The sequence below is a fragment of the Salminus brasiliensis genome, chromosome 3 (genome assembly GCF_030463535.1).
Source record: "Salminus brasiliensis chromosome 3, fSalBra1.hap2, whole genome shotgun sequence".
Taxonomy (NCBI): domain Eukaryota; kingdom Metazoa; phylum Chordata; class Actinopteri; order Characiformes; family Bryconidae; genus Salminus; species Salminus brasiliensis.
The window spans coordinates 37,623,427-37,650,041 of NC_132880.1; the positions used below are offsets into that span (position 1 = coordinate 37,623,427).

A 26,615-nucleotide genomic window follows, 5' to 3' on the forward strand; every position below is an offset into this window, starting at 1 on the left:
GATGGTGTTGGATCTGTAGCCCTCTCGCTAAGCTAGGCTTTGCTTAGCAAGCTTGGCTGCAGATGCATTTTAGCCAGTTTTAGACAGCTCAGATTAGCTGTGACTAACTGACATGAGTGTTCACAATAAAATCTTGTGTTTGAGAGAGAAAAACAGTACAGGAAGTAACAGTAAGGCAAAGGCAGCTATCTAGGCTTAGATAAGTTAGCAAGCAAACTATTCACAGCAGCACAGATCATGTTTCAGCTAGGCTCACCTGTTTAGAGGATAAAGCCTCATACCTGAAAGCACAAAGTCAAGTGAATGGTCTTAGGAGTGTTTTGTATTCTTTTCTGGCACATTTAGCAGACTGGCTCATCCAGGTTTGCTTGCATCCCTTTTTATTCAAGCTCTGCTCGTTGCTAAACTCACAGTTACAGTGGGCCTGTTGGTAAAATGTGTAAATTGATTTGGAGATGGATTTGCAGAATTCCAAAGGTGCAGATTTATCCTGATTTATCCAGATTTATCCTGAACAGAAAAATGATATCCTGACCCATTACCAAACCCCTGCATAAGCACATTGACACAGTGTTGAGTGTGAGGGGTTACAGACGAAAGGAGCCAGAGGGTGGAATGAGGTCTAAAGGTCTGTGCTCTTTGCTAAAAATCTATGACACACACACACACAGGACAGTGAGGGGAGAGATGGCCTGAGGACAAGAAGAGCAAGACCGCATCAGGGATGTGCGAAGGCCTGCTCGTCAGAGTGTTACAGCTTTCTGGGCAAGATTAAATTTGATGAATGAATGTGCAGCATTAAAAATGCATGCTCTAGTCAAAAGTGAATTGATTTCCTACTTTAGGGAAAAATGAACAGAGACGTTAACGATATGAGCCAAGCGTTCTTGTGTTTTCGTTTTGCAGACGCGGGGCCACAGTGCACTTCTCCTGTGATGAGGGCTACGAGCTCCAGGGCTCCAAGAGTATTACCTGCATGCGGGTGACGGACAGCTACGTGGGCTGGAGTGATGACCGACCCATCTGCAGAGGTACCCGCCCTCTGAGAGGCACTTTGAGGTCGCCTGTCACATATGCATGTCAAAAATGTCAGGACACAAATTAATATTTGGGGACACAAATGTACTGTATGTTCAAATGAGATATCAATACCCTGATTGTAAGTAAATCATATAAGTAGGAGCCTCTCATTGTCAAAATAAACTACTGTATTTTTTTATTTTACAAATAATTAAAAATATGTTTATACATTTTAAAAATACAAAATGTTCTACAAGGCAAAGCATGAGATCACTTTACAAATTCCCTTGCAATCAGCTTTTTTCACCTTTTCCTTAACCAGTACACGGCCTCAGGTGATTATGTGGACAAGCAACAAACAAAGCATGCCTTAAATCCAACCCATGCAGCCAGCCAACTGATCAAATATTCAGACCTGCCTGTTACGTCCCAGATCCCCACATTTCCCTGTGATCACCCAGATCAGTTAGTTTTAAAAAAAGACAAGACAAGACAAGCATATTCACCATTTGTGTGAAATTTTCTCTTCCGCTTTTAAACCCATCCATGCAGTGAACACACACACACTCGAACATGCAGCACCCAGGGAGCAGAGAGAGCTAAGGGCCTTGCTCAAGGGCCTAACAAGGTTTCAAACCCTCAGCGCGGTCATCAATAGCCCAGAGCTCTATCTGCTGAGCCACCACTGCCCAACCAACCAGACTAGGAAACGAACACCAAAACTAAGAATTTATGCTAAAAAAAATTATGGAAGTCTATCAACACGTTCCTCACCCAGTGCTGAATCAGTTTTCTAAATCTCAGTGTTCTGATCTCAGAAGGCCTATGATAATATATGATGCCATCACATAGATGTCTCAGAGAAAATATTAACCACTATTGTTTTTTCTACAAAAATACAAAGCTAAAGTATTTTGATACCAGGTACATGGTATGTCCAAATGTATGTGGACACCCATTATAATGAATGCATTCAGCTGTTTAATGCTGCATCCATTGCTGACCCAAATGTGCAAATGCACATACACAGCTTGTCCAGTCCCTGTAGAAAAATGTTGCCAATAAACTAAGACACTCTAGAGCAGATGAACTTATTGGCCTAAAACATGAACCTGTTCGCACAATGCCTGATGCTAGGTGTGGGCTGGAGGGGTATAAACTGTTATAAACAGTTTTCTGGAATGATTGGGCTTCATTCAATACTTTACTCTCCAAAAAACATAATTTTGCCATAGAAGAATTATATTTGACTCCCTGAAGATTGGAGAGTGGAGAATTCTTTAGAGAACCCTTTCTCTTGATGAGACATACTTCCATAATAATTCCATAGTTTTTTTTTTTTTTTTTCTAGAACTGTTCAAGCTAAAAAACACTCTTTAAAACCTGTGTTTTTAAGAGTATGAGCATCTGCAAACTACAGACACATAAAGTGCATGTTCTTAGTATGCATGTCATGTTCTGTGAGCTTTGGGTGAGGTTAGATAATAGAGAAGGAGCAGAGGGAAGCTGAAGGGAGAGAGGCTAACAGGGAGAACAATCTGCCGCAGATTTCCTGAGAGGGAGGAGATGGCTATCACTCTCCAGTAATCAGCTTATTTAGCTGCACTCGGCTCTGATTAATTACTTTATTAAGCTTTACTAATTTTCTGAGTGTGATTGGCTTGGAGAGCCATCATGACTTCATCCCTCCTGCCACTGTCACTTCTTCAAAGAAGAAGAGGCTCCCGACACCAGTGCCATCGCTCTCGAAAGGCCGGCACATATGCACAGCCTCTTTAACACAGCAAGTGACTGTTTTCGGCTTCATTGTCTTAAAAAGTTGAGCGTATCGTCGTGCCTGGCCGCTTATTGCATGGATTAGGCCAGTTTTGAGGATTATACTGAGACAGATGTGCGTATGGTAAGATGTCATGCAGGTTAATACACTTTATCATCACATTATCCACAGCGCGGAGCAGCCTGCCCCGCGGGCCAACGCATTTCTCTCTCTCGTTCCAATTTCCCTGTCGAGGTTATAGTGTGTCCTCTATGCGTCTCGGCTACACACATATACTGTATATACTAATACACTCGCACACACACATTCCCACTTGTTAATACCTGCTCAATGTGCCCTGTGATATTGATTAATTTCCCCACTGTTGTTCAGCAAGCTGTGGACTATTAGAGTTTCATTACCGTGTTACATCCCCGGCTCTTCTAGCAGCAGGCTCTGCACAGTGGATGTCTCGGCGTGACAGCCTGTGGGAGAAACTTAGTCGGACAGCTTTGAGATGGATGACCGTGTTCGCTTTTGTTTTTGATTGTTTAACGATCAGCTTTTGGTTCGTAAGCCCTCGCTGCCTATCTGCCTGTGGAACTTTGCAGAAACTGCAGAATGGATCTACAATTGAGAAAGCGTCTGCTGTGCCCAGACACACTGTGCTCCTCTCTAAGCCCCATTAGTCATGTGAAGAGTGGTGATATTTGGTGTTTGCATTCTAAAACTCATTTCAATCACTTGCTCCCTTTCACCAGCAATGTAGAGAATGATTATTCGTCTTGTTTCATTGATTCAACACTACTAAATGCCAGGTCATTACTCAAAAACTGCCCTGCTAATTGCAAAGTGCCGCGGGAAAGTCGGAAACTTGAGAGTAATTAAGACAACAGTGTTTCACAGTGCTCTAAAAAAGGATTTATGTATTGTTGTGTTGTAAAATTTGGAAACCAAGAGGAGAAAACAGGCAAAACAAAAACAAAGGCATAAAATATCATTTAAAAAAATGATACAAATACAAACCTCACCACTTGGCTGCACCCTTAAAAATGAAGGTGTTACAAAGGGTTCTTCGATTGATGCCATAGAAGAACCATTTGTAAAGAACTTTTAAACGTTTAAATTGGTAAAGGCTCTTTACATCTCTTACTATTAACATTTTAGAGGTTCTTCACACACAACTGGTTCTACTATGGCATTGCTTAAAGAAACCCTTTGCAGCACCTTCATTTTGTATCTAAAGTAAAGTAAGGTTATTTCATGATGTATATTAATTTTTAGGGACAATAATAGCCTGTTTGCAATAAATGTACTACACATAGGCCATCATTTGAGATTTATGCTTGTTGTTGGACTGTATCTGACGAGATAAGTGCTCTAGGGGCTACTGTAACTGACCACATTGACACAGTGTGCAGACCGTTAGAGATGAGCTATAGTCATATGAGATGAAGTCACTTTCACAAAGAGCCAATTAACAACTATGATTTCTGGCCCAGTTAATTAAAAAGCCCAATGGCAAAAAGTGGCTCTTTGGCAAGAAGTCTCAGCAGGTTTAAGTGGAAAGTCATCTCAGTAAGTTCTTCCTCTTTGTCCCAGTCTTCTGCAGGCTACTGTGAGCTGAAACCTCTAGCCCCTGAACTGTGCTTTCTAACAAAAAAATAAAAAAATAAAAAAAAGCCCACTTATGCGTGAGGAACCCCAGTGATAAGTTTCACACTGATTCAATTCAGGCAAAATGAGATTAGCGCTAGCCATGGGGAAACACCTCCAGAGAGCAAGGGTGATTATCTGATTGTCTCCAAGTGCTGTCCTCACTGCCCATGAGACTGGATTCCACCTTAAGTGAGCTCCAGCTCTATGCTACTGAATCCTCATTTGGGAATAGGTAGAACATTCCAGGTCAGGCTTGATTAAATAAACTCACTTGGTTTGTTTGTTGTTACTTGGTTGGGTATGTGGTGCAAACACACTCTAATCAAGAAGAGCTCTACCATAGGGTTAGATAATGCTGAACTTGTTTTTAGTTTTAGTCATGGTAAAGGATGGTGCCAATTATTTTCACCACTATTCCCATCAAGAGGAGACCAGCTGTGTGCTGTGATGCAGGCAGATTTGTGGACCAACTGCAGTTTGTCTTAATGTACCAACTGGAGTTCTGGGGAGAGGCCAGTGTTCTTCTCACAGTATGAACTGTAAAGTTCAGGGTCATTCTGGACAAGATCTCCAGTGATGCCAAAGCCATCCATGACCAAAAGTCTCAGAGAGTGCAATTGGCCTTGCTCTCTCTGGGTGGGTAGAATGGTCCTGCCTCACCCTACATCGCTCAGTGCTATGGTAGTCAGAGCAGGTGTCTGTTAGCTTAAGGTTCTATGGTAAACTTCATGAAATCCTAAGGGGCAATTTGTTGCACAGTAATCAAAACATCTCTGATCCATATACACAAAATATTATTATTCAGCAGCAGAGACATATTTTATTAGTCCTGCTTCTTAACAGAATAAATCTGCTACCAGATGGAAGCAACCTAATCTCTCTTAAAACAGGGGGGCCTGGGGTCAGCAAGAACTGACTGGGCCTTTTTTGTAACCCTGACTCTGTAGACTTTGCAGAGGTCCTTTAGATTTATACTTGCATTTTTACTGCATATTTTAACGACTCATTCCAAGCTTTTCCTATTGTTTAAGGAAAGTGACCCAAAGCAGCAAATAAAAGAAAATCTGAAACCAGACTAAATAAAACCAGAATAAAACATTCTTATGTTTTATGTTGTCACCACTAAATCCCCCAAGAATCTGAAAGAAGTACAGGCACTGGTGGGCCTTTGCACATACAGCATTAGTATTAGATTTAAAAGCAAACATGTCATCAATCATAGGCCCAAAAACGTATACTCTCTAAAAACTTTAAGGGTAGTAACAACAGTCATCAAATTCATCCACCAAGTGGCCATGGTCAGTTACATCATCACTAAGTAGGGACACAATCACAGAACCATCCGTAAACTTAATGATATGCCTGCCCTCATAAGGACTGGTATTGTGTGCGGAATTCTAGCTAATGCAAGTGATTCGGCAGGTAAAAATCTGGTTAAAGAAAAATAAATAAATATATAAATAAATAAATAAATAAAATATAAAAATGCACTGCCAGTATTAGGGACCTGGATGTGGTCTAGCTATTCCTGAAATTGCACCAAAGAAACTTTTTGATGCCCTATTTTTTAACAGTTCAGGACATACAAGTTAGGCGCATATTTATATCATTCATAATTTAGAGATAGTAAATGTGTCCAGTATTGAAAAATATAGAATTGGCTCTGTAAAACTGCAAATCTGGATGCTGGATTGATTGATTGATTGATTGATTTGCCCGCTACCACCCCCGTTTTCCAGTCAGCAATAGTGATGATTGCCTTTGATTTCCAATTCATTAGAATAGCTTTCTGGGCACTGGTCAGCAGTACAAGACATACTGTAGTATTTTATTTGGTTAGATTGATTTCTGATGTATCCAAATATATACGGTAAAGGCAGTGGTGGGTTGGAAAGGGTTGGTTCAGCAGCGAGGTAACCTGATGAATTACCTGTTGCCAATGTTACTTATTGGAATTACTATTAACTTTAAAATGAGCTGAGCAGGAAAGGTTTGTGACCGTGAATGAACACTGACTGTGAATGAACTCAGCTAACGTCTTGGACCTCTTAAGCGAAACGGAGGAGAATACCAAGCACCAGAGATTACACATATTATATTATGAAGGTGAAAAGTGTGGTCAGTGGGCCCTGGTGTTAATTAACTTTTTTTAAGGATTTATTCTTTAATGTCAACCCACCCTTAAGTATGTGAGGAACCCTGTGTGTGTGTGTGTGTAGCCCCCTGAGGAGCTCACCTCAGACATAGCTCATTAAGAGCCGCAGCTGGTCCCAGACCTGCAGACACGTTCATTTACTGCAAACATACTGGCTGTGCCCTCCCTCCTCATTAGCCAGCGAGCACTTTCGCTTGGGGAGGGCTTTAAAGTCCTCCTGGAGGACACAGGAGTCGCACAAAAGAACGAAACTCGTACAGAAAGTCACACAAAAGTCAAGTTGTGGAACCCTCAGAAGGTATCTCAAACAGCAGGCCACACGCTGCTCTGGTAAAATAACAACAGCCTGAAATAAATCATTTTATGGCAGCAGGGGAAATAATAGTTACTGTAATTTTCAAATATTGGCTCTTGCCCAAGGGTGTGGTTTCGTGGTTGTCCTGCTTTAATCACTGAGGCTACAGATATGTTGCATTAGCTCATTGGAGCACCCAAACAGTCAGTCAGTCTCTGAGAGTCAGGTTTTGTTTGTGAGCTTGCTTGCCCCCATGCAACTAGTGGAAGCATATAAGGCCCTGCAGATGTGTGAGTGTGTGTGTTTTTTTCTATAGCCTGTGTGGGGAGTCTGATTATCTACTGGTGTGCAGTTTCAAGGTTATATTAAAGCCCCAGGAAACAGCACTCCACAACATAATAGCCAATCTTGCTCTAAATGAGTTACCTGTTACTTTGACCTATTACACAACAGATGTTTGTTGGGAGCACTTAGTTAGCTTGTAATTTTTGAGGTGAATCTAAAGCAATTATTGAATTTGCTGGAATGGGTTAAGGGAACTAATTGCTAGCACTCGTCTGAGGTGATGTGTGCATGTTAATTAAGGATAAAGAAAAGGTTAAGGAGGTGCAGCTGGTTTAGCTAAACTATTACATGTGGCTCAGGTAACTGCTTTAAAATTGCATCACGTATACATATGTAAGTTAGTTAATAATAATATGTATTTGTATAATATAACATTTAGTTCTTTAGGCTAAAAAGTATGCAGATAAACAGATGGAATACAGTCTGTAATTCTAGATCTACAAAGGGCTCCTATATGATAAATGGATATAATGATATCATGTTTATTCCAAAGCAAGGGTGGTCATAATATTCTGATATGATTGTGTATATACAGTATGCACACATTGTAAATTTATGTTAAATTTATGTTACAAAATGCTGCTGATTTACAGGCTGTTAAAATGTGTCAAGCACATGCTTTGTTGATGAAATGATAACCAGTTTTGTGATGTCATTTGTTTCTCTCTCTTCCTCACGTCCCATCTCTCCTCCAGCACCAATGTGTGGTGGTCAGCTTCGTGGCCCCAGCGGCATCATCACATCTCCAAACTTCCCAGTCCAGTATGATAACAATGCTAACTGCACCTGGATCATCACAGCTTCAGACACCAACAAGGTACGTAACAGCCAATAAAAGCTTTCACCAGACTTCAGTTCCTTCCCTCCTGATTACTGTAGCCAACAAATAAACGTGAAGAACATAACATGCCCGATTTTAGTGAATGACCAGATGGGTGTTAATCGATTGGGGGTGGATGTGAGTGTCAGGAGGTGCTTCCAGACTCTCAATGGAAGTCAATGTCAATGATTATAGTCATTTTAGTGATTTTGGAACATTTCTATTGGTCCATTCATCATGATTTTGACAAAATGTGAAGAACAACCTGCCAAATTCTAATTTAATGTCAAACATTGAATAATGACAATGATGGAGATACAAGGCTTTTCCTTAACAACAACTATTTGCTGCCCATTGCTGCACGTGTGTGATACTGCTCCTCTTTGTGCAGCCAGTGGTGTTTTTGGATTGCATAAGGCTTTGAGGCTTTTATTTTTCAGTTCCTGTCCTACTCTCATTCTCAGCCACTGAGCAAAATGAAAGAATGATGCTGATAAGACAGGGCTAAAAGGTAGCAGAAAGAAAATGTTGGGGCTGAGCTGGTCTGCATCATCTAACTTCCGATCTGATAACGAGTTCCACTCCGGCACCTCATCGTTGTTTACATTGGATTATTGATAGGATATTGATATCCTCTTGGAAGTGGAGGAGAAAGCGAAGGTTAGAAACCAGAGCAGTTGATGAGGGAGGGGGCGCTACATCAAGTGAGCTGAGAGGATGTTATAGTGAAAGTGAGGAAGCTATAGTGATGACTTTGGAACCCAGTTCAAGGCCACACTCTGCTTGCCAAATTTCCTTCTCTGGGTTCAAACAAATGGTTTTACAAATCTCTCCTCTTATCACACTGGCTCAGAGGGGAGAGGAGGGTGGTGGAGCGATGGGCCGCTGCTCCATTAATGTTCTCTGTTTTGCCTGCCCTCTACCCCCCCCCCCCCCCCCCCCCCGAACCATCCAGTGGGTAACGGACAGTTCTACTTCACACTGTCTCGGCTGGTGAGAGAGTCGCAGATGAAGATGAAGCATGGCTGTTCCTGCTCTTTACAAATGTAATGACATTCTATTTTTGTGTCACCACAATGGCACCTAGAGGAGACGTGGGGTCAGCTGTGATATTGAGGCAGAACTGAGACCATGCAAAATGTACCTGACAATGAGCTATGTATTTGCTGCAACTGGGCTGGTGCCCACATTCTGGAGATATCCACCCATATGGTGGCTTGTACTGATGGATTCTGTGCGTGATAAATCCAGTGGGTTTAGATAATAATTAACATAATTAAGGAATGGAAATTTTATGTTGAGTACTTCAGGTTCAGCCTAATTCACTGAGTCTTGAAGCACCGAGCTGTAATGTGCTCTCTGAACCTATGGAAATAAAAAAGAGACAGATATGGTCCACACTAAGTACAGTTTCTCAGTTGTGATCATTGCAGTAAAGACAGCTCAAAATAAACATATATGAATAAACATAGAAAAAATCCTACTGAACAATGTTATTACAAGTCCAACCACCCCTGGTACATTAAACATTTACATTTACATTTAAGGCATTTAGCAGACGCTCTTATCCAGAGCAACTTACTTTGCTTTGCTATTTACCCAAGGATAACCTCAGCGAGTTTGAATAGTCTGATAATTCAAAGATAACACTAAGTTTAGACTCTACTAAACACAAGTCAATAAGGAGATCACTCTGCTATTCACCGAAGTATTCTCGGAATAGGTGGGTCTGCATTTCAGTCTGCATTTGAAGACAGCAAGCGACTCGGCCGTTCAGACACCAGGGGAAGTTTGTGCCACCACTTCGGTGCCAGGACAGAAAAAAGCCTGGACGCTTGTCTTCCGTGGATTTTGAAGGATGGCGGGTCGAGCCGAGCCGTACTTAAAGCTTGAAGGGCTCTTGGTGCGGATCGGCTTTTGACCATTGCCATCAAGTACAGAGGCGCTGGTCTGTTCTTGGCTTTGTAGGCCAGCATCAGGGTTTTGAATCTGACGCGGGCAGCAGCTACAGGAAGCCAGTGAAGAGAGCGCAGCAGTGGAGTGACATGGCTGAATTTAGGAACGTTGAAGACGACCCATGCCGCTGCATTCTGGAGACCAGCCAAAAGAGAGTTGCAGTAGTCAAGTCTGGAAGGGACAAGAGAGTGAACGAGCACCTGGGCGGCCTCTGGGCGGGTTGAATTCTCCAGATGTTGTACAGGAGGAATCTGCATGACCGAGTTACATTTTGCAACATGCAACATGACTTGAGAATGATAACTGATCATCCATGACTACACCAAGGCTTCAAGCTTCTGTAGGAGTGACCAGCGAGTTCTCAAAGGAGATGGCAAGTCCAGCAGTTCCTGGGATGTACAGCAGCTCTGTCTTGCTGTCGTTAAGTTTGAGGTGGTGAGCCGTCATCCAAGAAGAGACATGCTAAGATGTGGGTAGAAACCTGTGTCTCAGACAGTGGGAAAGAAAGGATGGGCTCATCGGGTGTATACAGTCATCTGTGTAACTCAATTCAGTGTAAGAATTCAGTGGTAAGAGAATTCATGAGAGGATATCACTTTACCAAGAGAGCTAGTGTAGAGTGAGAAAAGAAGAGGACCAAGAACCGAGCCTTGTGGAACGCCAGTGGAGAGACTACAAGGAGCGGACGTGTCCCCCTGCCTGGCATGAGCGTCCCTGCAGGTACGATGCAAACCATCGCCATGCAGAGCCGGTAATTCCAAAGCCGGCAAAAATAGACAGGAGGATCTTGTGGTCCACTGCGTCAAAAGCTGCAGAGAGGTCAAGGAGAATCAGAACCGATAACAGTTTGGCAGCTTCAGCTGCATGGAGTTTCTCTGTAACTTCAATGAGAGCAGTTACAGTAGAGTGTGCTGCTTTGAAGCCAGACTGGTCCTGTAGATTGTTCAGCGTGAGAAAGAGAGACAGTTGGTTGTAAAAACCAAAAAAATTGCAGAAGAGTTTGATATATGTTACATTTTTGTTGTGGTGGACCGGAGGTTCTCCTCCCAGGTACAGCATCATCTTCCTGGTAGATATAACTTTGCTTGACAGTAAGGGGGTCAGTCTTCCAGAGTTCAGCTCTCAGCCTCTAAGGAGAGAACAAATCTTAACCACCCATTTCCTGCCATTGCAAAGCAGTATAACAGAACTCAAGCTCTGCATTTCAGCTCATCTGTAGCAGTAAACACATATACACACTTATACTAGTGATTAGAAAGTTTATCCCTACTAGTAAGAGATTTTAAATATAAACACTGAAAAGGTCATTGAAAGTGCGTGATGGTAATTTGTCAACACCCAGTTGGGATTAGATATTAAATAGATACTAAATTACAGATTTCTGTTTGTGCAGGCAGATTTAGTACACGGCATGGTAGAGAGAGATACATAGAGATCATTTAGTAAACAGTGTTAAATAAGCCTCAGCACTAAAAGTTCCATTGCTCTGAAATGATACTTTCTAACAGTTTTACAGTACTTTCAGTTGCAGAAATGATATATTATATGGACGAAAGTATTGGGACACCTGGTCATTCATTGCTTCTTCCAAAATCAACGGTATTAAAAGAGTGATTTTGTTGGAGTAACTGTCTCTGCTGTCCAGGAAAGGCTTTCAATTAGATGTTGGAGCATTGTTGTAAGGATTTGATTGCATTAAGCCACAAAATCATTAGTGGCATTAGTATGTTGGATGATCACAACATCACCTTACCCCCAACTAATCCCAGAAGTGTTGGATGGAGCACAATCCATCATTCCAGAGAACACAGTTCCACTGCTCCACAGCTTAGTGCTAGGGGGCTTTATACCCCTCCAGCCTACGCCTAGCTTTAGGCAAGGTGTCAATAGGCACTAGAGAAGCCGTGTGTTTGCATTTGCACATCTGTATCAGCAAAAGCAGCAACTTAAAGTAGCTAAATGCGTTCATTAGATGTCCATTCGAAAGTGTTCACAAACATTTGAACACATAGTGTACTTTATAACAGTGTAATAAATAGAATGAAAGTCTGTTATATCAATGGTGCTTGATTACAGTCTCATAAGTTGAACACGTCTCTCATTTTAGTTTAAATATAATTTAATAATGTTTATTTCATAATACATCTGTTTAAACACACTGTACATTAAATACACAGTTACATAAATGAAAGCAGCTATGTTGCTTGCATGTCTGTCTTAGTCTGTTAGCAACCAAAGATAATTAACAATGTAGTGACATGATTAGATATTTGAAGCACTGTAAAGACGTTGAAAATGTTTAAAATTGAGCTGTCAGTTCACAGATGATTCATCATTGTTATTAAATAGGTATTAAATTAGGGATCTGAATATGTATCAAACAGATGTAGAGCACAGTGTGGTGGGTAATTAGATAGAGGTTATCCAAACCAAAGCCACCAAAAAAAAAGCAGAAAATGGACAGACATGCGAGTTGTTACCATATTTCAGCTGATACTGATGGTATAGGGAAGAGGCTGAATGGATGAGCAGAGAAAGAGGAGGATGGATGTCTGTAGGGAAGACTGCTGTGGGATGAATCCCCCTTGCATTGTCAATATGAGTTTTGAGTCTAGACGCTAGCTTTCTGTTTCTAGACGAACGGATCCCCAGGAAGCAGGAAAAGACAAAATTAGCCGCTCACAAAGAGAAATCGGCCAATTGCTTTTGTTGCTCCTTTCACTTTTAATTATCAGCCTGCCTTTGTTTAGTCCGTTATCTTCATCCAGCTGATTGGTATTAGCTGGCACTCAGTCTCTGAAGAGAGTTTCATTGACTGAAATCCACTCCGCCAGCCTAGTCCCAGCCCTGCCGTCGGTGTGCGGTCTAGCAGTATGACCACCCTGAGCGTTTACAGTAGGTGCTCTTTTATGTTCGAGGCTTGAGGTTGTGCATTTCTGATCCATGCTATCTGCACTGGAACACAGCCTGTGGTGATATTATGGAAGACGTAAAATGATAAGAGCGAATCAGCCTTGTCACGATTAGGAGTGTTTTGTGCGTCAGAGCGTCTGAAACATCAGCCCTGCACTCATCTCTCTGTTACTAGGAACGTATTCACTGCTGAATTCAGGCCATTGTGAACAATCGCTAATGGCCCTGGCTGTAGATCTTATAGTGTTGATGTATTGGTTCAATTACTGGAGGGATACTGAGGGGTGCCAGCGATGTGAGCTCATAGACGGTGCAGTATTGCAGGCCTTCCCAGCGTGTCATGGGTTTATATTCGCTTGACTCTTTGAAAGAAACCTGTGGCTCTGAAGATTGCATGCTCTCAGGAACCCACAGTGAGTCAGCTGAGTCTGCCTTCACATACACACACCATTTCCCATGAGGCTGCAGGAGAGGGCGGGCCGCACCTGCTCAGCATGACATGTTGAGGGAGAGCGGAGCACAGAAAGAAAGGGCTGAAAGAGGTAAACCATTTATCTGGCGATCTGACCCAGAATGCTGCCTTCCCACTCCTGGCAATTTTCATTACCCACTGTGTTTACCATAGGACAGAATGCAATTTGCATTTATATAAGCTTTTTCATTAGGAGCCGGTCTCTGAGCACTCTGAAAACATTAAGAATTTGGCGGAAATGTGGCAGACAATTTGAAACAGGACTAGACTAGACTAGACTAGACTAGACAGCGCATTTTAGTTTTCTTTTTTTTGTTGATTTTTTTTTTTACTTCCTAGAATTATTTGCTTTTTTTGTTTATCAGTTATTCACAATAACACTAGGGGGGAAAATTATTCCCATTAATGGCCATTTCTGTTATCCTGTTTTTTCCCCTGCTCTGACAGAAATGTCTCTGTCTCTTGTGTGGGCAGAATCAAATGGATTTTTTTTCCTTTCAAATCTGTCGTGACAGATTTGATCACCTCTAGTGTCCTATGATAAAAAAAATAGAATTGTACTTTGTATAAAATGCTAAAGAATGAACTTTAACCCCTTAATGCAGAAAGACTTAAGGGCCTTAAGACACTTAGGCATATTATTCAGTAACTGATTAAGGATTCATGTATAAGTAGTATGTGACTTTGACTGGGACAAAAACTGCTCAGATGCAGTGTTTTAATTCTATTTACACAGTTTTTGTTTGTTTTTTTATGGTGGACTAACATAAATGGGTCTAGATTGTAGCCACATGGCATAGCTTAGCACTGTAATCGTTCGGCTTTATTAGTCCCGCAGTGGGGAAATTCACAGTGTAGCAGCAGAAAGGGATAGCAGGACACTCAGTTACAAAAATTTGGATAAATAATTTACACTATATACACAATATAAATAAGAATTAAAAAAGCAATAAACAATATTATCTACAGCAAAAGACTCTTAATTGCACATGGGGGTGGGATATTGCACATAGTATTCCCTGAACATGAACATGTGTGTGTAGTTAAGTGTGTGTGTATGTGGTCCGCTGGGAGCAGTGTTGGTTGTGTAGTCTGACGGCAGCAGGAAGGAAGGACCTGCGATACCGCTCCTTCACACACTTGGGGTGAAGCAGTCTGTCGCTAAAGGAGCTGCCCAGTGCTGCCAGAGTCTCATGCATGGGGTGGGAGCTGTTCTCCAGCATGGATGCCAGCTTGGTTGTCATCCTCCTGTCTCCCACCACCTGCACTGGGTCTAAGAAGCACCCCAGGACAGAGCCGGCCCTCTTTATAACATAGCCCCTTGGTGATGGGGTACTGGATAGTGTTGCTGTCCTCTTTTGGTCCTCAACAGGTTGTGCGGTTAGCTAGCAAAATAAAATAGAGAAACAAAAAAAAAATAGAGTTAGTTTTTAGCCTTTTAGCCTTTATCTCGCAGCTCCTGACACAGTTCCTTTGGCTTCCACAAGCCATGAGGTGGCCCCTCAGCAATGTGTTACCTCAGGCCATTGTATGTGGCTGGCTGGCTTGCTCTCCCTGGCCAGCCCCCCGGCAATGCCGTGCTTCAGTTCGGTTTTCTGTGGCCAGACTGTCTCCCTCACTTATGAGAAGTGCTTTGCCCGGTTGACTAGTGCTAGTTTTTAGCCTTTTTAGCTTTGCTTTCATATTCTCTGGAAGGAGAACTGGACTGCACTGGTCTGAGTGTGTGTAAATTGTGAGGGTGTAAATAAAATGAGCAGACTGTTATGAAACAGTTTAGGGGTTTGGGAGTTGACCTGTTTTATGGCTCTGTTTTATCTGCATAGGTTTTGCTTTGATAGGAGGGCACATTCAGTCGGTGTTTCAAGTTCATCAGTTCCATGTACCAAACTCTTATTATTTAGTTATGCCGTTTCCATTTTAGGGCCCTTTGAGGTAATAATTGAAGTTTATCTCTGTCTGTGATCAAATGAAAAGATATCCTAAACTGTGCCTATGACGCATTTTTCTGTGTGCTGTGAAAAGCCTGTTAACCCAGACATAACCAGGTCAGTATTGCTTTAACTCATCAGTAGAATAGTTTACAAAGCTAACATCCCTTTCAGCCTCCTTAATACCTGAAATCTGATTCATTACTGCTGGCAAGCTTGCCGGGTGCAGGGGGTAAATGGACGGACGGTCAGTGAAATGGCTAGGCCGCTGTTGGACATGTTGTAATGGAGCTGATGGGCCTGTGTGCAGGTGATAAAGCTGACCTTTGAAGACTTTGACCTGGAGCGCGGCTATGACACTCTGACAGTAGGTGACGGAGCTGTAATCGGGGATCAGAGGACCGTCTTTCATGTGTGAGTACTTTTGTCTTGCATCTCTCTCTCTCTGTCTCTCTCTCTCACGCACATTCCTCCTTGTTATTCTCTTCTGATTTCTTTTCTTTCTCACACTGTGTATAAAACTCTCCCCAGTCCCTCCCTCTCTCTCTTTCTCTCACTTACTTTCTCTCACTCTCTCTCCTCCTTTCATCCCTTGATGTCCTCCTCTCTTTCAACTGCTCTTGTTCCCTCCTCCTCCTCTCGCCCTGTTTCTCCTCATTTCATCAGCTCTCTGAGTAGCAGTGTATGGGAGAAATACCCAAAGCTCGATTGTCAATCACTTTGGCTCTCAATGTTACAACAAGATCACCCCTGTGGAAAAAAAAAAAAAAAGCCTGCCGCATATTGATGCCTGTAATGCAGTCCGCCAAACCAGATGCTCCAGAATGTTTCTCAAAGTGTTGTTATTAATTGTGCCCAAATTTATGGTCTTCATAAAGTTTTATCGATGGCATTTTATGTGTGCTCTCTGGCAGGGCTGGGAGAGTGCTCCAGTGGCAGTCAGGCAGTGTGGTGTCCCTGGGTGTGCTCTCTCTCTCTTTTTTTTTTTCTCTCTCTCTCTCTTTCTCTCTCTGTTTCTCCCTCCCTCCCTCTCTCTCTCTCCCTCTCTCTCACTCGTCCTGGACGCTCCAAATAGCCTAATGTGCTCAATTAGTGGGCCCCATAAGCCCAGAGCCAGAGGAACTCCCTGATCAGCCAAGCCTATTGGTATACAGTACATTAGGAGCAGACTGGGCCTGTGCACTGAGCTCGCCTAATGCGGTCTGTTTTCTCAATGTGTTTGCAGGCTATCGGGCACCAGTACTCCAGACCTGGTGGTCAGCACCAGTCATCAGATGTGGCTTAATTTCAAGACAGATGACACCAGTGGCTCCTTGGGTTTCAAGGTCTCTTATGAGGGTAAGTCTAATCCAACTCAATACAAATACACTATACTATACTGTACTATACTATACTATACTATACTAACGCAGGGCTCTTCTTTGGTTCAGGCAGTGGTTACATATTGTCTGTGTTGTCCGTACATGCAAATGCATTTATAAGTATGGAGAACACTCTGGTGAAGTCTGTCAGCAGACAAAATAACCCCTCTCCAGAACTGCAATCAAACCTCAACACCCATATTTTTACTGAACACTCTTGCTGTCTAGAGTTGCTTTCCAGCATGACATGAATAAACATGATGGGGGAAATTGTATGTTTGGTGTATATGTGTGCTGTCACAGTGATTGTGTGCAGTAACTGAAGTATAAGAGTACTACAGGCTGCCCAAATCAATGTGCTTCTATAGTATGATGAATTCGCAAGATGCTATTTCTTTGCACTGATCTTCTTTCCTTGTACATTGCATGCTAACTATGCATGCATGTTCTTCTTTTGCTTCTTCTGATTCTTTTAACTCTTCTTCTTCTTCCTGTGTCTTTTATTTCTTCTTCTTCTTCTTCTTCTTCTTCTTCTTCTTCTTCACCTCCTCCTCAGGATTGCTCAGTCAATAAAATAGAGGGAACATAATATGTCAGGCTGCAGCTAACACCCATAGTCTCTTTCTAGGGGGTAACCTTGTTCTCTATCCTGCCTTCCTCAGTGACAGCCTCACTTGTGACTGGTGCTCTCTCACTCTAAGCATATTTGTGATGCCAGCCCAGCATGATCTCTCTCTCCCTGTCTTTCTCACTTGTACGTCCACGCTCTCTTTTCTTCTCTCTCCATGATCATTTTATCTGTGGAAGTGAAGGGGTTCATCTAGGCGCAACGTGCTTCTTTTGCCTCGTTGGAACGGGGCTTCCTCTTATGTAGAAGCAGGAGAACAGTATTTTTCCTTTTTGTTCTTTCTCCACGCCCCAGATGGAAATGTGTGCAGTCCAAACACCAGTGCTTTCATCCAGGCCATCCTTTAAAATTGTACAGTGCCAGGCGACCTTTGGGAATTGGCACGTTTTCCTCCAGACAATTTGAAATCCAACAGTGAGTCTCAGATCCACACTGAGCCTCCAGCCTGGAGTTATATACTTATTTTTCATCTGCAAAATAACAGGAAAGTAGAGCAGAGTACACACCCCAACATAATTAAAACAATGAGAAACACTTAATGAAGTTGAAGAATCTCTTTGAACCTCTCTACCTCCCTCCCTCTGAGATCAGATGCTTCTCCAAATTATTTTAATACTTATTTCCATATTTTTTAGCAGAATTGGCAGATGCGGAGCTAGACTTCTTACTGTAATGTTTCTGACAGGTTAAATTACACATCACAAGTGCACCTACAGTGCACTCTCTCTATGTCTCTCTCTCTCTTTCTCTCTCTCTCTCTTTCTCTAGCATGCTGTTTGTCTCCCTTGGCAGTACATGAGTACATGTTCATATGGAGAGATGCCACTGTGTATCCTGAATTATAAGACATGTTTGAGCTGAAGCGTAAGAGGCTTCTGAGCATCATCGCACGTTAAAGACACGACAAATGCCCCATTAGAGCCACTGCCTTATTTATGCGCTGATCTGCTGTTAAAGCAGCGGAGAGGTAAGACAGAGGGGTATGCCATAGGCATCTCCTCCACCTCCACTGGGGGTTCAGGCTTGTGAGCTTCTCTTCCCTCCATCAGTGCTTTCCTCCATTCTTCTTCCTCCCATACTCCCCACACGTTCTATTTACAGAGACCCAAAGGGAAGACAAGCTCTACTTCAGCAGGCACTGAAGGGACTTCAATGTGCAAGTCATCGTCAGAGTGCCTAATAAGACTGTAACTCTGTTCATAGTTTAAGTTGTATATTGTCGATGTCACACAAAAACCTTTTATCCCCAAAACAGCAAGTTTACAGGAGAGGGAAAAATACCTTCTTAACTTTTAATGGAAGTCAATGTAAAAAGATTTTATTCCAATCCATTTTTGAGCATTTTGATTGGTCCGTTCATTGTCAGCTTTTGACACAATTTAAAAAATAACTGTCAGATTCAAACAGTGAACAAAATTTGGATTTTATTAAAAAAAAAAACCCATTACAATGTGATCATACAGATTTTACAGTGATATGAGAGAGTCTCATTACAGCTGTTCTTATAAACTGTGGTAAAGTGTGGTAACTGTGCACTTCTGGTGTCACCAATTATAATAGTCCCATCTCTTAAATAATTAATTCTTTCCCTGCCCATTTATATTTATCATTACCATATAAACACAAAACCAACGGCCAATAATAATGGTCCAAAAACTTGAATTGAAAAGTTAACCCTGGCCCTAATCCAAACCTCAACCTAAAACCTAATCCTAACCCTCATCCTGGCCCTAACCCTTACCTTAACCTCAACCTAATGCCTAATCCTAACCCTCATCCTGGCCCTAATCCTAACCCTAACCTCAACCCAAAATATAATCTGAACCCTCATCCTGGTCATATTCCTAACCTTAACCTCAACCCAAAAGCTAATCCTGGTCCTTATCCTAGCCCCTCAATCTTCGACTAATCCAGCTCCAGACTGGTATCTGCGACAGGTCTATAACAACTGGTTGAGGATGTTGAGATGGTCTATATATTAGACCTGCTAGTTGATCTGTGATTTCTCAGGTGAACATCCAGAGAAGCGAACTTGGACACTCCTTCTGAATTCAGTAGACGTCTTTAGTCTCTTGATGATCTACTGAATGTTCAGAATGTTCAGGTCTACATCTGATATGTTATTGAGAGTCTGATGAGTGTTTATTTCATCTAAAAAAAGGACCACTCCAAAACAGTGTCACTGTGGATTTTCTCTTCTTTTGCAAGTAGAGGAAAATATGTCAAAACACCACCTGATCAGAGGCACATAACAGATGTGACAGACAGAGATAAGACAGAAAAGTATGGAGACATACTTTTGTTAAAACTGAAGCATTGGATTTGCTGATTTCAGCTAGTCAGAGACCCTGTTTTAAAAGAGTATGTTTTAGCTATGTAGCAGCTACATGGGAAGCACGTACGCAAGTGGATAAGTGAAGTACAAGCATAGCTGAAGGGGGACTCCAGGTGCATTTGGAAAAGTACTTTAGACCTCCGCATTTTGCGAGGATGGATGAATTTATTTGCACTCCTGCCGTCCTGCATTATTAGTAATCCTTCACTGGGAAGTCAGTGCCTTCCATCTGGATTTGCAGAAGGAAAAAAGGCAGAACGTGACGGAGGAATAAATCAGTGGAAAATTGAAATGGGTAAATAACAAATGTCAGCCCTTATGAAAGTGCACATGTCAGCTCTCAGTGTGTGAGAGAGTGTGTTCAGCACCAGGCAAAGGACAGCTGCAGCACCAATCACTCTCACATGTTAGGATGGACATGCTTGTAAACAGACATACACATACACACACACACACACACACACACAACTGCCCACCCAGATCCATACTCACAGCTTCACACACACTCCAGCACACCTAAACACACAAACACCCAGCCACCCATTTGTATCATACATTCTGAATGTATGCAGATGAACATATGAATGTGAGATGCACTAGAGATGTATAATTATGTGTTCTAGACCCACTCAGCAACACCGAAGACCTTGAGATTCTCCATTAACTCATCATCATTACTGTATCCAAATAGTTACTTCCTTTTGTGTCTGATTTCATTGGTTCTGTTTGATCTTTAGCTCATGTTCTCAGTAGATACTGTATACTGGCAGAGCTAACTTATGGATCTGATTATACAGATATTACAATAGCTGTTCTTATGAACTGAAGATTTTGTGGATGCACGGTTAAAACAAATCCAAAATCTCATTACATTAATGTCCATTGAAATATTTATTTTATTAATAATATTTATTTATTTATTTATTTTTTTGACTTAGCAATTCATGAAAACGAGTCTTTCATAAATTTAGCTGCCCTTTGGCTTGTATAGCTGACTAACACATGTTAATATTTGGATGCAGCTGGCCATCAGTGGGGTTTTCCAGTAGCCTGGCCTAAACACTACCTTACTGCCTGAGCTGCAAAATAAAACCATATTTCAGTATGTTTATTCACAGTTACTGACAGAAATACCCCATTTCTCTGCAGTAACCCCACTTTGTTGGGATCTTAATAAATACAAAAATATGAATTAATAATTTGAAACATATATTAATGGTCCATGTTCATTGTGCATGCTGCTTAAACTTCTTAAATCACACAGGCATTAGGAAATGCAACTTAGAGGAGGTTTAGGCCACGCCCAAATTTGAATTGAGATAAAGATATTTTTGTGCACCAAACTTTGGCCAGATTCCCAAAAGCATCTTAGTAATAAGGTTAACTGATAAAGACAGTCTCCATGGTGCTGTTTGCTCGACCATCAATGAATGACCTTTGTGCCAGGATGCTTTCGGGAAACCCAGCCTAGATATAGAAATAGATACAGATTAAGGAACTGCATTGCTTAGAAATGCTTAGTATACACACATACACACTCTCACACAAATATGCACACATATATTCACCCACTCACCTCTTTCCATGTATACCCAAGCAAAATCAAAAAAACACATATAAACTCAAACAAATGTACACACACACCCACACACACACATGCACACACCCCAATATCTACCGGCTGTGGTCGTGCATGTCATTCTCCATTGCTTCAGCAAAGGTTATGAATGGCACTCTCAGAAACACGAGGCAGAATGAGTCCAGGTGGCAGCCTGTCACCAATCCCACACGCAGGCTAGCTGGACTGCAGTAGCATGCAGTGCACGCTGCTCAGCGGCTGTTAAGACAATATGGCACATATTGTAGACAAACCAGGCAAGGCACAGTGCAATGACTAGAGCTACGTCTAAATGCCTTTCTTGATCTACGACCTTCCTTCCTCAGCACTTTCTCTCCTTTTCTTGAATCCCCTCCCCCCCCTTTTTTTTTTAGCATAAACAGTGCTGTGAAGAACTAAGCTCGGTTAGTGAGCTCATGGCAAATTCATGTACACAATATGTGCAAAAAGGTCCAGATGACTCATCTAATTAGTGGATTCAGGGCACACACTGCTGACACAGTTGTTAAAATGCATTCAGCTTGTGCAATCTGCATAGAAGTGAACACACGTGAGCATAAGATCATCATGCACGCTAGAATGATGCAGCTTCCCATCAAAATTTCAACATCTAGTGTAAAGGCTTTCCAGAAGAGTAGGGATTGTTACTGCAGCAAAAAGAGTGCCATCTCCCTATGACCCCCTGCACACAGGTCTTCTAGCAGAGTAGTATCAAATGTACATAATCTTCCTGTTTCCCCAAATGATCAATAGGCCAAAGCATGACCATTTTGTTCTTATTTATTTTTGCAGTGTTGCTATGAAGCGCAATAGAAGTCAGCTAGGCTAGTTAGCTTTGCTAGTCTTTTAGCTTAAACAAATTTAGAAACCAACTTCAGACAACAAACATCTTGTATTGGGCAGTCGATTATGTTTGGGTAACAGAAAGATGTATGTAATTCAATTAGGATACACTATATAGACAAAAGTATTGGGACAACTGCTCATTTATTGTTTCTATTAGAGATCAGGGGTATTATAAAATACTCTGTTCTGCCTTTGTTGGAGTAACTGTCTTTACTGAAGGCGAGTCTTTGTGTATCTTTGTGTATGTGTATGTATATGTGTGTGTGTGTGTGTGTGTGTGTGTGTGTGTGTGTGTGTATATATATATATATACATATATATATATACACACACACACACACACACACACACACACAGTAGACCTGGGGAAGAACGTCCTGCCGCACTAGGTTTTCCATCTGCATTTTATTTTTATTCACTATCTTCATTCTCTACACAGACAATACTCACTCTGTCCTTCTCTCACTCTCTCTTTCTGTACTATCCCACTCTCTTTCACTTCGTCTCTGCCCTCCCTTGCCTTCCCTCCATGTTGCCGAGGCACCCACTCGCAAATGAGGCCTGACGTGCTAAGACAGGTGGAAGGATGAGGGGAGAGAAAAGGAAAAAAAAAGAATTCATTAAGAGAGCAGGCCAGTCTGAGATTGCTCTGGGACAACGACAAGGCCGGTTTGCATGCATGTGTCATGCTCTTGGCGAGAGAGAGAGAGGAAGAGAGAGAGGAAGAGAGAGAGGAAGAGAGAGAGAGAGAGAGAGAGAGAGAGAGAGATCATAGAACTTCATACAACACCTACACATACACACACAGGCCACAGAAACACACTAACAACAGCACAGGCAGAGGCAGCCACAACTGAATAAGAGCCACTTGAACTGTCTGGCAATGTGGGCATATTATATGCACCTGTTTTGCACATTTATTTGTGCTTTTGTACTTGCTTATTTATTTATTGAGCTCTAAAAAACTCTTAAAGCTGGATTGTGTAACGTTGTTTGCAAAGGTTGTGATTGGCCTATTTAGACACCTTAAAGTATCTGTGTAATATCCCTGAATAAACACAGACAACCTCAGCTGAAACTTCATTGCCTGGTTATACTCATCAGACTCCACACGTACTAACATTAACATTGTCATGAGGTCATTAGAAGAGGGACATGTCTCATGAAATGAAATTTCTTAATCTGATCAAGTAAAACTCATTATGTTGACACACTATATGGATATATACAAAAGTATTGTGACACCTATTCATTCATTATTTCTTCAGAAATCAAGAGTATGAAGAAAGAGTGGAGTAACTGTCTCTACTGTCCACTAAAGACTTTCCACTAGATATTGGAGTACCGTTGTACTCCAATCAAAGCATTGGTGAGGTCAGGGTGTTAAATGATCATTACATCACCTCATCCCCAACTCCCCAGCTTATCCTAAAAGTACCCATCATTCCAGAGAACACCGTTCTACTGCTCCACAGTTCAATGCTGGAGAGCTTTATACCCCTGTAGCCCACGTCTAGTATTAGGAAAGGTGTCAAAAGGTTCATGTTTATCTCCACCAGAATTCTCCACTCCTATTCTATTGACAATACTTCTTTATAAATAAACTTTCTACAGGAAGGCATTTTCTAAGGTGATTTCTTTGGTTGTGTTGAATTCAGATGGATTAAAAAACACATATGAAATGTGCCATCATCTTCAAAAACCTAAACATAAATCCCCAAATGGTTTAAAATATGGATCAAATCTAAATGTCAGATTTTTTCACCTGTCCATACCTATATGATTCTGATATCATCATACATCCTGAATATACACAACTATAAAGAGCATAAAGCAATTATTACACTCTTGAACATCACCATTTTTAGAAAAGATATGTGTGTGAAGAACCTTACAAATATATAAACAAGTAAATGAAACCAAAACCTTTTTTTCCCAAAAAGTTTTGGGAGAAAGACCACACCCTCCTTCTGGCCCTCAAGCCCTATATACACCCCAGCTTCTCTGTTAAACTCTGTGTCGGACTCTGTGTGCACCCACCGTCACCCTGTCTCCTTACACCAACAGGGGGGCCGGCTTCACATGCAGACCAAGAAAGCCAAAAATATTCTCTGAGTCCGCCCTCCCATTCCATCTCAGGGCATGGTCCATACTGGCTAAATGGTTCTTTAGCTGCATCACTCAAATAACCTTCAGAGCTTAAGAGTGTAGTATTTTTACCTTGAAGCAACAGCTTCAAGTTCATGTTGCCACTCCACTAAGTTGTAAAATGGGAGAACAGGCCTGTCTAGGCCTGTCATGCTGCTAACTGCACTATGTTACTTTAGTACACTGCTTGTGAAAACTGTGTAACGCTGAATAACCTGAATCATATTTGTGAGAAAATCTGTAATATTGATCTACCTTCTCTGCCCACATGTTTCCTTCACTTTTAAAGACGGTTCCATATCTCTCAGCTGGTCTAGAAATGTTTGTGTAAAGCATGTCCTTCAGTGGTGTCTGAAAGCGTGAATTGTGACTTGCCCAGAAGCACACCAGATTCTCACATATTGCTGCTTAAAGGACTAATCCTAGCCTGTCCTGGGTAAACAGAGAAAGCTGATAAATGCTGGCATAAAACCAATAGAAAGGGTAACCATGGTTGCATTGGTTATGCTTTGTGAAGCTGAAATTAAAGCAAGAACTCTGACTTATCTGAATGTGTTTTTACAGGTTAAGGTAAATTCAGAAGGTAATTAACTTAGAATTATTACGTAATTATTATTAAATAAAAAGACTTGCATTGTAGTTACAAGTTGGCAGATTATTTGACAGTAATCACCTAAATTGTAGTTCCCAATCCATCTTAAACAGGTCTCAGTCAATCTTCCCCCTATGGAGACAGCAATTATACATAGGTATTGACTCAGGCTTAACCTTAGAAAAGCTGATCACCCAGACATGGATCAGTCTGCCTGTAGTTTCCCTCTACTCCTACCCCGGTCTCATGTGTTACGCTGTCTGTCACCCGCAAGTCTTCCTGGCCTGACATTATGGAAGCTCTCAAGGGAGAGGGAGCACCTCACTGTAAGGCTAACTCTGTAAAGCTCTTCTCCATCAAAGCCCACCACCGATCCTCCTTCACCATCCTGACCTTTACTGCACTTTAACTGGTGCAAGAGGCCTCGCTTTTCTTGTAGCCAGGTTTGAATCCTGTGTTTATTGGCTTTTGTTGTCAATGTCACAGTGTGGTAGAGGTCCCTGTGTTTCACAACCTCATTTTTGATCCTCTTTCTTTCTCCTGCCTGTTAGAAATCGACCAGGGCGGGTGTGGAGACCCTGGAATCCCGGCCTACGGCAAGCGAGAAGGTTCCGGCTTCCGGCACGGGGACAGGCTGTATTTTGAGTGCCTGCCTGCCTTTGAGTTGGTGGGCAAAAAGAACATCACCTGTCAAAAGAACAACCAGTGGTCGGCCAAGAAACCCAGCTGTGTGTGTAAGTGGTAGTATTCCTCTTGACTCTCATACTCAGTAACTGAATATGATATGCAATGCAATATGTTGGATAGATATGAACATGAATAATACATTAGGTGCTTTTTTAAATTATTATGAAAACTTTTTTTTTATTTAATTGATTACAGTTGATCATTTCTTGTCATTTCTGTTGGTGCAATAAATAACTTTATTAAAACCTAAGCTACAATGTCCAAATGTTTGTGGACACTCCTACTAATGACAGCATTCAACTATTTTAAAATTCCCACCAATTTCCTGACACAGTTGTGCAAATGCACACACATACATACAGCTTGTCTGGTCCCTGTAAAGAAGTATTGCCAATAGAATAGGACTCTTTGGGGCAGATGAACAACCTATTGACCCCATGTCTATTTTAAAGCATGGGCCAGAGGGCATAAAGCCCCCCAGCATTGAGCTGTGGAGCAGTGGAACTGTGTGCTCTGGAATGATGGTGCTCCATCCAATACTTTTTGGGATGAATTAGGGAGGTGAGGTGAGGTATCGTCAACAATTCTGACCTCACTAACGCTCTTGTCACTGAATGCAATAAAATCCTCACAGCTGTGCTCTACAATCTTGTAGAAAGCTTTACTAGAGACAGTTACTCTAACAATAGCAGTATATACTCTTTTTCTGTTACCCTTAATTTCAGAAGAAACAATAAATGAGCAGGTGTCCCAATACTTTTGTTTTGTAATATAGTATTTTTAACATGAATTTATACCGGGGGACATAAAGTGTCCCTAACTGAAAAATCGCCCCACTACACAAATGTATTATTGATTGTAAATTGATATTTCACTCTTTATCTGGCTATAAGTGTGACTTCAAAGGGTTAAAGCTTTCCCGTTTGTTTATTAAGTGTCATAAGTTACAGTCTGAAAGTGAATGCAAATCTCTCTACATTAAAACCTGTAGAGCTGTTACAATCTTGACCTTCAAGCAGCGATTCTTCACTCTGCGTGAATGCATTAACTGCTCACACTCAATCCACGTTACACATTCCCA

The 26,615-nt window shown here is 41.7% G+C and overlaps 1 protein-coding gene across 1 annotated transcript in view; it reads left to right on the forward strand.

Annotated features, from left to right (window-relative positions):
* csmd2 (CUB and Sushi multiple domains 2) overlaps positions 1–26,615 on the forward strand; it is a 391,624-nt gene that overhangs the window by 198,238 nt on the left and 166,771 nt on the right. Inside the window, exons 9-13 of the mRNA XM_072676048.1 lie at positions 907–1,031; positions 7,926–8,047; positions 15,630–15,733; positions 16,545–16,657; positions 25,399–25,581. Of these exons, the coding sequence (XP_072532149.1) occupies positions 907–1,031; positions 7,926–8,047; positions 15,630–15,733; positions 16,545–16,657; positions 25,399–25,581 (647 nt within the window). The remainder of the gene's footprint in view (positions 1–906; positions 1,032–7,925; positions 8,048–15,629; positions 15,734–16,544; positions 16,658–25,398; positions 25,582–26,615) is intronic.